This window comes from Heterodontus francisci, chromosome 22 (genome assembly GCF_036365525.1).
Source record: "Heterodontus francisci isolate sHetFra1 chromosome 22, sHetFra1.hap1, whole genome shotgun sequence".
Lineage (NCBI taxonomy): Eukaryota > Metazoa > Chordata > Chondrichthyes > Heterodontiformes > Heterodontidae > Heterodontus > Heterodontus francisci.
Genome location: NC_090392.1, coordinates 30,660,372 through 30,671,785, shown reverse-complemented (window position 1 = coordinate 30,671,785; position 11,414 = coordinate 30,660,372). Strand labels below are relative to the sequence as shown.

Below are 11,414 nucleotides of genomic sequence, written 5' to 3'. Positions count from 1 at the left end.
AAATAGACGGCAAAGGCAAAATAGAGAGAATATAGGGCCCTCTGTTCCATAACAAAATGACGACTGATAAGTGACTAAACTGCCTAATACCAAACTGCCGGATCTGGCCTGTTTCCTTGCTGACTTCTGGCAACATGGCGACCATCCTACCCAGATTGCTCGGCGCGGGTGAATCCGGCCTATCACGATCAGAAGGGCCGCAACGCGCAAGCGCGACAAGGCCCCGCCTCTGGAGGCCGCTATTTACGCGGCGCTCAACCAGGAAGCTGAACAAGGGTGAGCGCATCTTTAGCAATACCAAGTGTTAGCGCCTTTCAGGCCACGAATCAGAACCAGAGGACGTGCGGCGAGGGCCCGTGGGAGCGAAGGGATAGCACATTAAAGTGATGGTGCAACTCTTCCCCCATCTTAGCCGCCGCTTCCCGGTTTCTTCTCCCGTTTCCACTGAGTGCAATTCACAACAAAGAACTAGGCCGCCCAGAATGTCCCGCGCCTAGTCCTGGGGAGCATGCGCATTTGGCGAATGGGTGAAGTCAGCGAGTTAGATAGAGCGGTTTCTGGGACACAGAATTTTGGGAATTGTGGCCGCCATTATTTTGAGGCTGTGGGTAAGTGTTTTCATGCAGGCAGACGGAAGGGCAACGACCTGAAGCATTTACTCTGCTTCTGTCTCTGCAGATACTGCCTGACCTGCTGAGTTTTTCCAAAATGATCTGTTTTTATTTCAGGTTTCCATTATTTTTTAACTTCTGTTTTATTGTAGGTATTGTTCGCAAAACCGAGTCCAGAAACACAGACGAACCAATTAAGAGCTGTTCTGGCTGCGGAAGTCGGTCCCTGGCCTCCTGTGTTGGTCTTCTTTGTTGCTGGACTGGAGATGGAGGAGAAGCTGCTGGGTTCGACCCTGAGTATTTTTGAACCTAGTCGGGGCCAATCATTTTCAACGCGAGACTGTCAATGGAGGTTGATTGCAGGGGAGATTTAAACAGACACTGACTGTAAACTGTAAATATTCTTTTAGTAACAAATATTTCTGTTGATTCTTTTAATCCATTTTACATATGAAAATTTGTAGTTCATTCTTGGGCTTTGGCAAGTAAGGCTATCATATACTGCCAATCTCCATTTGCCTCTTGAGAAGGTGATGGTAGGCCACCTTCTTGAACCACTGCAGTCTGTGATTAAGGTGCTCCCACAATGTTGTTAGGTAAGAAGTTACAGGATATTGATTCAATGATGATGAAGGATATATCCATGTCAGGATGGTAGGCAACTTGGAGTTGATGGTGTTCCCATGCACCTGCTTCTCTTGTCTTTCAATCTACATATGGTGGTAGGGGACATGGTTGAGGTATTAAATGAATGCTTTGTATCTATCTTTATCAAGGAAGTTGCTGCTGCACAGGTCATGATGAAAGAGATAACTTGAAAGGTGTAAAATTGATAAGGAAATGATATTGAATAGGCTGTCTGTTCTTCAAGTTGATAAGGCACCAGGATGAAATGAAATCCATCCAAGAATACTGAAGGAAGTGAGAGTGAAAGTTGTGGAGGCACTGGCCATAATTTTCCAGTCTTCCTTAGACTCTGGGATGGTGCAGGAGGACTGGAGAATTGCAAATTACACTCTTATCCAAAGAAGTGTGTAAAAGATAAGCCCAGCAGCTACAGGCCAATCAGTTAAAACTTAGTGGTGGGGAAGCTTCTAGACATGATAATTTGGGAGAAAATAGTCACTTGGGCAAATGCAGGTTAATTAGGGAAAGCCAGCACAGATTTGTAAAGGGCAAATCATGTTTAACTAATTTGCTCGAGTTTTTTTTTAATGAGGTAACAGAGAAAGTTGATCAGAGTAATGGCGTTGATGTGGTGTACATGAACTTCCAAAAAGTATTTGATAAAGTGCCACACAACAGACTTGTGAGCAGACTTATAGCTCATAGAATAAAAGGGGCAGTAGCAATATGGATACAAAATTGGCTGAGTGACAGGAAACAGAGAGTAGTGGTTAATGGACATTCTTCAGACTAGAGCAAGGTTTGTAGTGGAATTCCCCAAAGGTCAGTGTTGGGACCGTTGCTGTTCCTGATATATATTAATGACATAGACCTTGGTATACAGGGCACAATTTCAAAATTTGCTGATGATGCAAAACTTGGAAACATTGTGAACTGTGAGGTGGATAGTGTAGTATTTCAAAGGGACATAGAATGGGCAGAGAAGTGGCAGATGAAATTTAATGCAGAGAAGTGTGAAGTGATTCATTTTGGTAGGAAGAGCGTGGAGAGATAATATAAAATAAAGGGTACAATTCTAAAGGGGGTGCAGGAGCAGAAGGACCTGGGTGTATATGTGTACAAATCATTGAATGTTACAAGACGGGTTGAGACAGCTGTTAATAAAGAATAAAGCACCCTAGGCTTCATTAATACAATAATAGGTATTGAGTACAAAAGCAAGGAAGTTGTGTTAAACTTGTATAAAACACTGGTTCGCCCTCAGCTGGAATATTGTGCCAGGCGACACACTTGAGCAAAGATGTGATGGCATTAGAAAAAGTGCAGAAAAGATTCACGACAACGGTTCCAGGGATGAGGAAATTCAGTTATGTAGATAGATTGCAGAAGTTAGGACTGTTTTCATTGGAGGAGAGAGATTTGATCAAGGTATTCAAAATCATGAGGGGTCTGGACAGAGTTGATAGAGAAAACTGTTCCCATTGGTGGAAGGATCAAGAACAAGAGGGCACAGATTTAAAGTAATTTGTAAAAGAGCAATGACATGAGGAAAAGCTTTTTCATGCAGCGAGTGGTTAGCATCTTGATATGGCCACGTGATGCAATGAGAGTGGTTCCCACTGTTCAACTCCCTAACTGACCACAGCAAGTGTATTTTTATTAGGGTTTAGTCCCTTGGTGTTTTATTTTTCAAATAAACAGACAGCAACAGGTTTTCTTGTAGGTTCAAAAAAACAGTAAATCTTTATTGATCAATGCACCTTATCCCAAAATTGTCAGAACTGCATCCACTCGCGCACAGAGAGAGAGAGAGGAAAAAAAGGAAGGTGACTTTTCGTGGGGGTCGGGTGGGGAAGGGGTGCGAGGTCACGATAAACCTGTTGAATTCTCTTGGAAATCAAGTTTTTTACAGGTGCAGGCCTGAGATATTTGTAGATTTCTCTGATTGAAGATTCAGTTGAAGACGGTGGGTCACTTCTAGTTCTCACTGCTGCAGATCACATGGCTTCTGGCTTGCTGGAACATGAGCTGCTAGAATGATGCTTCTATCTTTTTCTGGCACCAGGCTGTCTTTTTTTTTTCTTAAAAGGTAAAGCTTGGTTACATTTCACCTTCTGGGAGGAGACGCTCACATCTCGTCCCCATGGTGATCGCACAATGTCTCAGGACGTGGCTACATATAAGATCCTGAGGGGTCTTGACAGGGTGGATGTGGAAAGGATGTTTCCCCTTGTGGGAGAATCTCGAACCAGGAGTCACTGTTTAAAAATAAGGGGTTGCCCATTTGACACAGAGATGAGGAGAAATTCTTTCTCTTAGAGAGTCGTGAGTCTTTGGAATTCTCTTCCACAAAGGCAGTGGAAGCAGAGTCTTTGAACATTTTTAAGACAGAGGTAGATAGATTCTTGATAAGCAAGGGGGTGGAAGGTTATCGAGGGTAAGTGGAAATGTGGAGTAATCAGTTCGGCAATAAACTTATTGAATGGTGGATCAGGCTCGAAGGGCCGAGTGGCCTACTCCTAGTTCGTATGTACTTCACACCTTCCTTGTTTCAGAAGAAGCATTCAATTCTGGAATGTTTTTAGGATGGGGTGGAATTGACACCTCTTAGCTTTGTCTTTGTTTTTGTCAGACAGTTTGAATAAACAAAGGCCAGTCTCTTTCCTTCGGAGGCCAGTTTGGGATTATTGTTCACCATTTTTTGAAAAAAAAAGAGATTTTTTTTTTAAAAGACTAAGTCAGTTTTTCATAGTTCTTCAGAGTTAATCCATAGTTTGTATCATCACACTTCCAGTGTGTGTGACAATCTGGAATGCACGACCAGAGAGTGTGGTGGAGGCAGGTAAATCGAGATCTTCTAGAGGGAATTGGATTGTTAGCTGAAAAGGAGGGATGTGCAGGGGTAGGAATGGAAAGTAGGGGAGTGGTACATGCTAAATTGCTCTTTCGGAGAATCAGCAAACAGACAATGGGCCGAATGGCCTCTTTCTGTGCTGTAACAATTTTGTGAATGTGTGATGGAGGTCATGGGTTTGGGGGTTCTGTCAAAATTCGTATTTACATGGAGATGTGCAAAGTTTCCCTCCACTTCCGCTGTGTGTGTCGCTCTGTGTGTGTCGCTCTGTGTGTGTCGCTCTGTGTGTGTCGCTCTGTGTGTGTCGCTCTGTGTGTGTCGCTCTGTGTGTGTCGCTCTGTGTGTGTCGCTCTGTGTGTGTCGCTCTGTGTGTGTCGCTCTGTGTGTGTCGCTCTGTGTGTGTCGCTCTGTGTGTGTCGCTCTGTGTGTGTCGCTCTGTCCCTCCCTCTTTTAGTGGGTTCTCTATCTCACTCTTTTCCTGTTTTATATTTGTTTCATAGGGTATTAGAAGGGGTGCATTTGCAGACAGGAAGCTCAAACAAACATCAAGTCAAGATCTGAGAGAGTCATTTGCTTCTTCAGGACCAGAATATCATCAGCCTTTGAGCATGGAAGTAAAAAGCCTCTTTCACAGCATGGAGAAACCGTATGCATGTTCTGTGTGTGGACGAGGTTTCAGTCATTCATCTGGCCTGTTAAGACACAAGCACGGTCACACCAGTGAGAAACCATGTATAGGTGGGGACTGTGGGAAAGGATTTAATAACCCATTTCAACTGGAAACTCATCACATCCACACTGGGGAGAGGCCATTTACCTGCTCGGTCTGTGGGAAGGGATTCCTTCATTTCTCTGCCCTGCTAAGACATCTGCGGGTTCACAGTGATGAGAGAGAGTTTAAATGTTCTGACTGTGAGAAGAGCTTTAAACATCCATATGCACTGACGGAGCATCAGCGCATTCATACTGGCTCCACACCATTCAGCTGCTCTCAGTGCGGGAAGAGGTTCAGGAGATTGTCCAACCTGCTGACACACCACCGTGTTCACACTGGGGAGAGGCCATTCATCTGCACCGTGTGTGGGAAGGGATTCCCCCGTTGGTCCCACCTACTGATACACCAGCTGCTTCACACTGGCGAGAAGCCATATACCTGCTCATTTCCCGGCGGAGCAGCAGGAGAAGGTAGCGACTCTTCGGTGGGTGAGTGAAGGCATCAGGAGCTGTGTTTTAAAAGTAAGTACTTACTGTTTTACTTACTGTTTTCCTTGTCTTTGAGTTTCTTTTGGCGCCGGAGGAACCGGAAGCTGGTCGGCAGCGAGGACTCCTGGGTAGGTATTTTCCTTAAAGGTGCGGAGCTCCGTGGACTCGGCCTCATTTCCCGGCGGAGCAGCAGGAGAAGGTAGCGACTCTTCGGTGGGTGAGTGAAGGCATCAGGAGCTGTGTTTTGAAAGTAAGTACTTACTGTTTTACTTACTGTTTTTCTTGTCTTTGAGTTTCTTTTGGCGCCGGAGGAACCGGAAGCTGGTCGGCAGCGAGGACTCCTGGGTAGGTATTTTCCTTAAAGGTGCGGAGCTCCGTGGACTCGGCCTCATTTCCCGGCGGAGCAGCAGGAGAAGGTAGCGACTCTTCGGTGGGTGAGTGAAGGCATCAGGAGCTGTGTTTTGAAAGTAAGTACTTACTGTTTTACTTACTGTTTTCCTTGTCTTTGAGTTTCTTTTGGCGCCGGAGGAACCGGAAGCTGGTCGGCAGCGAGGACTCCTGGGTAGGTATTTTCCTTAAAGGTGCGGAGCTCCGTGGACTCGGCCTCATTTCCCGGCGGAGCAGCAGGAGAAGGTAGCGACTCTTCGGTGGGTGAGTGAAGGCATCAGGAGCTGTGTTTTGAAAGTAAGTACTTACTGTTTTACTTACTGTTTTCCTTGTCTTTGAGTTTCTTTTGGCGCCGGAGGAACCGGAAGCTGGTCGGCAGCGAGGACTCCTGGGTAGGTATTTTCCTTAAAGGTGCGGAGCTCCGTGGACTCGGCCTCATTTCCCGGCGGAGCAGCAGGAAGGGTTAAAGTGCGTATACTTCAACGCAAGAAGCATCAGGAATAAGGTGAGTGAATTGAAGGCGTGGATGGGCACTTGGGACTACGATGTTGTGGCCATCACTGAAACGTGGATAGGTGAGGGGGAGGAATGGTTTTTGGAGGTACCTGGTTATAGATGTTTTCATAAGATTAGGAATGGTGGTAAAAGAGGTGGGGGGGTGGCATTGTTAGTTAGAAATAGTGTAACAACTGCTGAAAGAATTTTCGAGGAGGATCTGCCGACTGAGGCACTGTGGGTTGAGGTCAGGAACAGGAAAGGAGCAGTCACCTTGATGGGAGTTTTCTATCGGCCCCCCAATAGCAGCAGGGAGGTGGAAGAGCAGATTGGGAAACAGATTTTGGAAAGGAGCAGAAGTCACAGGGTAGTAATTATGGGGGATTTCAACTTCCCAAATATTGATTGGCAACTCTTTAGATCGAATAGTTTGGATGGGGTAGTGTTTGTGCAGTATGTCCAGGAAGCTTTTCTGACTCAGTATGTAGACTGCCCGACCAGAGGGGAGGCAATATTGGATTTGGTACTAGGTAATGAACCAGGGCAAGTGATAGAGCTGTTGGTGGGCGAGCACTTTGGAGATAGTGATCACAATTCTGTAGCATTCACTGTGGTAATGGAGAGGGATAGGTATGTGCAACAGGGCAAGGTTTACAATTGGGGGAAGGGTAGATATGATGCTGTCAGGCAGGAACTGAGGAGCATAAGTTGGGAGCATATGCTGGCAGGGAAGGGCACGGTCGAAATGTGGAACTTTTTCAAGGAGCAGATAGTAGGGGCCATTGATAAGCATGTCCCTGTCAGACAGGGAAGGGATGGTCATGTGAGGGAACCGTGGTTGACAAGAGAGGTTGAGAGTCTTGTTAGGAAGAAGAAGGATGCGTATATAAAGTTGAGGAAAAAGGGCACAGGCATAGCTCTGGAGGGATACAAGATGGCCAGGAAGGATCTGAAGAAAGGGATTAGGAGAGCTAAGAGAGGGCATGAAAAATGCTTGGCGGGTAGGATAAAAGAAAACCCCAAGGCCTTTTACGCGTATGTCAGAAATATGAGGATGACTAGGGGGACCATAGGTCCGGTCAAGGACAATAGCGGGAGACTGTGTGTTGAGCCGGAAGAGATAAGTGAGGTTTTGAATGAGTACTTCTCTTCGGTATTTACGAATGAGAAGGGGTGTATTACTGAAGAGGACGGTGTGAAACAGACTGGTAAGCTCGAGGAAGTGCTCGTTAGGAGGGAAGATGTGTTGGGGTTTTTGAATAACTTGAAGATAGACAAGTCTCCCGGGCCTGACGGGGTATATCCAAGGATGTTATGGGAAGCAAGGGATGAAATTGCAGAGCCGCTGGCAATGATCTTTTCATCTTCTCTGCTGACGGGGGTGGTACCAGGTGATTGGAGGGTGGCAAATGTTGTGCCCCTGTTCAAGAAAGGGAATAGGAACAACCCTGGGAATTACAGGCCAGTTAGTCTTACTTCGGTGGTAGGCAAGTTGATGGAAAAGGTGCTGAGGGATAGGATTTCTGAGCATCTGGAAAGACACTGCTTGATTCGGGACAGTCAGCACGGTTTTGTGAGGGGTAGGTCTTGCCTCACAAGCCTGATTGAATTCTTTGAGCAGGTGACCAAGCAAGTGGATGAGGGTAAACCAGTGGATGTGGTGTACATGGATTTTAGTAAGGCATTTGATAAGGTCCCCCATGGTAGACTTATGGAGAAAGTCAGGAGGCATGGGATAGTGGGGAATGTGGCCAGTTGGATTAAGAATTGGCTAACTGATAGAAGGCAGAGAGTGGTCTTAGATGGTAAATACTCAGCCTGGAGCCCAGTTACCAGTGGCGTGCCGCAGGGATCAGTTCTGGGTCCTCTCCTGTTTGTGATTTTTATTAACGACTTGGATGAGGAAGTCGAAGGGTGGGTCAGTAAATTTGCAGATGATACAAAGGTTGGTGGAGTTGTGGATACCGAGGAGGGCTATTGTCGTCTGCAAAGGGACTTGGATAGGTTGCAGTGCTGGGCTGAAAAGTGGCAGATGGAGTTTAACCCTGAAAAGTGTGAGGTCGTCCATTTTGGAAGGACAAACACGAATGCAAAATACTGGGTTAACGGTAGGGTTCTTGGGCATGTGGAGGAGCAGAGAGACCTTGGGGTCTATGTGCATAGATCGTTGAAAGTTGCAACTCAAGTGGATAGGGCTGTGAAGAAGGCATATGGGGTGTTAGCGTTCATTAGCAGAGGGATTGAATTTAAGAGCCGTGAGGTGATGATGCAGCTGTACAGGACCTTGGTAAGGCCTCATTTGGAGTACTGTGTGCAGTTCTGGTCGCCTCATTTTAGGAAGGATGTGGAAGCCTTGGAGAGGGTGCAGAGGAGATTTACCAGGATGTTGCCTGGAATGGAGAATAAGTCTTACGAGGAAAGGCTGAACATTCTAGGCCTCTTCTCATTAGAACGGAGAAGGATGAGGGGTGACATGATAGAGGTTTATAAGATGATCAGGGGAATAGATAGGGTAGACAGTCAGAAACTTTTTCCCCGGGTGGAGCAAAGCGTTACAAGGGGTCATAAATTTAAGGTGAAGGGTGGGAGATATAAGGGGGATGTCAGGGGAAGGTTCTTTACCCAGAGAGTGGTCGGGGCATGGAATGCCTTGCCTGGGGAAGTTGTTGAGTCAGAAACTTTAGGGACTTTCAAACGGCTTTTAGATAGGTATATGGATAAAGGAGAATGATGGGGTATAGATGAAATTGTCCTTGACAGAGGACAAAGGATCGGCACAACATCGTGGGCCGAAGGGCCTGTTCTGTGCTGTATTTTTCTATGTTCTATGTTCTATGTTCTATGTGTGAGAAGGGATTCACTCAGTCATCCTACCTACTGGTACACCAGTGAGTTCACACTGGAGAGAGGCCGTTCACCTGCTCTGTGTGTGGGAAAGGATTCATTTCTTCATCCCACCGACTGAGACACCAGCGGATTCATAATGATAAGACACCATCACAATGTCAAAAGCAAAAATGATCTGCTGATACACCAACACACTCACACTGGGGAGAGGCTGTTCACCTGCTCCGTGTGGGAAAATATTTACTCAGTTATCCATCCGACTGAGACACCGGCGAGTTCACAGGTGACGGTAGAGGTTGGATTCTGCTGTTATTGCTGCTGTTAATCACATCCAGAACTGAACCGTTTTCATTCTGACAGTTGGGGTTTGTTTCTGATGTTAATAATCCCTGTAACTGGGCTGGAGATTGATATTCTGGATAAATATGAAATAAATCAGCTTTGTTTTAAACACATTAATGTAGATTTTTGTCTTTCCCACCTGAGTGTTTACCATCACCTGGTTGGAGCTCAGAAAGGATAATCCTGGGGGAGGATCGTATGGCAGGAACAGAACTACAGCCTGGACACAGCCCTTCAGAGTCACACAGAGGGATAAAGGACACCATTTTTATGGGATATGGGCATCGCTGGGAAGGCCAACATTTATTGCCCCTTCCAAATTGCTCTTGAGAAGATGATAGTGAGTTGCCTTCTTGAATTGTTGCAGTCCATCTGGTGTAGGTATATCCATAGTGCTATGAGGAAGGGAGTTCCAGGGTTTTGACCCCGCGCTCGTAAAGGAATGGAAATATATTTCCAAGTCAGGATGGTGTGTGACTTGGAGGGAACTTGCAGGTGGTGGCGCTCCCGTGCATCTGCTGCCCTGCATCCTCTAGGTGGTAGATGTCACATTTTTGGAAGGTGCTGTCTAAGGAGGCATGGCAAGTTGCTGCAGTACATTTTTTAGATGGTACACACTGCTGTCACTGTGTGTCGGTGGTGGAGGGAATGAATGTTTATGGATGGGGTGCCAATCAAGCGGGCTGCTTTGTCCTGGATGGTGTCGAGCTTCTTGAGCGTTATTGAAGATGCACTCATCCAGGCAAGTGGAGAATATTCCATCACAATCCTGACTTGTACCTTGCAGATGGCGGACAGGCTTTGGGGAGTCAGGAAGTGAGTTACTCACCGCAGAGTTGAAGCATCTTCTGCCCTATAGCCACAGTATTTATATAGCTGGTCCAGTTAGGTTTCTGGTTAATGATAACGCCTAGAATGATGATGATGGGGGAATTCAGTAATGGTGATGCTGTCGAACGTCAAAAGGAGATGGTTGGAATTTCTCTTGATGGACATGGTCGTTGCCTGGCATTTGTTTGGTGCAAATGTTACTTGCCACTTATCAGCCCAAGCCTGAAAGATATCCAGGTCGTGCTGCATATGGCCATTACTGCTTCAGTATCAGAGCAGTTGTGAATGCTACTGAACATCATACAATAATGAGTGAACATCCCCACTTCTGACCTTTATGATGCAGGGACAGTCTTGGATAAAGCAGCTGAAGATGGTTGGGCCCAGGAAACTGTCCTGAGAAACTCCTGCAGCAATATCCTGGGACTGAGATAATTTGACCTCCAACCACAGCAAGCTTTTTTAAAGAAAGACTTACATTTATGGAACGCCTTTGCTGAACTCAGGACACCCTGAAGTGTTTTGAGCCAAAGAAGCACTTTTGAAGTATAGTCACTGTTGTAATGTAGGAAATGCAGCAATCAATTTGCGCACCACAAGGTCAGAGAGTCACTTACGGCAGAGAAAGCGGCTGTTCAGCCCATAGAGGAAGTAATGTCATGATGTAAATGACCAGAGAGTTGTTGATATAGCCTGCCAGAGTCAGATATGTGTATATGTGTTCCAGTTTAAGTTACAATAAAAACACATTTTTCAGTTATTACTTGCATTGTTGTGAATTTTACAATATTTCATGCACAAAAGGGACAAGTAATATTACAGATGAGGCTTCAATTGATCCTCCAAACTGAGAGATACAAGGAGACCCACATCACCGAGGAACTGTGGAAATATGGGGACTTGGGAAGCGATTCAATTACTCATCTAAGCTGTAATTTCATCTGCGCAGTTACACTGAGTGAGGCCAAGCACCGACTCTGCATGTGGGAAAGGATTTACTCACTCATCCCACCTGCTGACACATCAGCGAGTTCACATTCTGGTGAGACCATTCACTTGCTCTGTGTCTGGGAAGGGATTCACTTGTTCATTAAAGCTGCTGGCACACCAACTTGTTCACACTGATAAGAGACCTGTTAAGTGTTCTAATTATGAGCAGAGCTTTAACAGTACAAGTTGTCTGCTGACACTCCGATGCAATCAAACTGGGGAGAGCC

The 11,414-nt window shown here is 45.9% G+C and overlaps 1 protein-coding gene across 3 annotated transcripts; it reads left to right on the top strand.

Annotated features, from left to right (window-relative positions):
- Positions 1 to 236: 236 nt before the first annotated feature.
- On the top strand, positions 237 to 10,922 carry LOC137381289 (zinc finger protein 134-like). Of its 3 annotated transcripts, XR_010977123.1 has the most exons (5): positions 302 to 608; positions 764 to 1,005; positions 4,593 to 5,328; positions 9,511 to 9,706; positions 10,544 to 10,922. XR_010977123.1 is itself a non-coding variant. In XM_068053630.1 (4 exons), exon 3 carries the CDS (start codon positions 4,701 to 4,703, stop codon positions 5,301 to 5,303), a length of 603 nt encoding a protein of 200 aa, XP_067909731.1. In that variant the 5' UTR covers positions 237 to 276; positions 764 to 1,005; positions 4,593 to 4,700; the 3' UTR covers positions 5,304 to 5,328; positions 9,511 to 10,922. The 3 variants fall into 3 exon arrangements, 2 of the variants coding, with proteins under 2 accessions (XP_067909731.1, XP_067909730.1); XM_068053630.1 differs by lacking the exon at positions 302 to 608 and adding an exon at positions 237 to 276 and having other exon boundaries at positions 9,511 to 10,922; XM_068053629.1 differs by having other exon boundaries at positions 9,511 to 10,922.
- Positions 10,923 to 11,414: the final 492 nt, after the last annotated feature.

What these genes read in the sequence shown, in the direction of transcription:
- LOC137381289 (XM_068053630.1), top strand. Translation starts at nt 4,701, where the DNA reads ATGGAAGTAAAAAGCCTCTTTCACAGCATGGAGAAACCGTATGCATGT.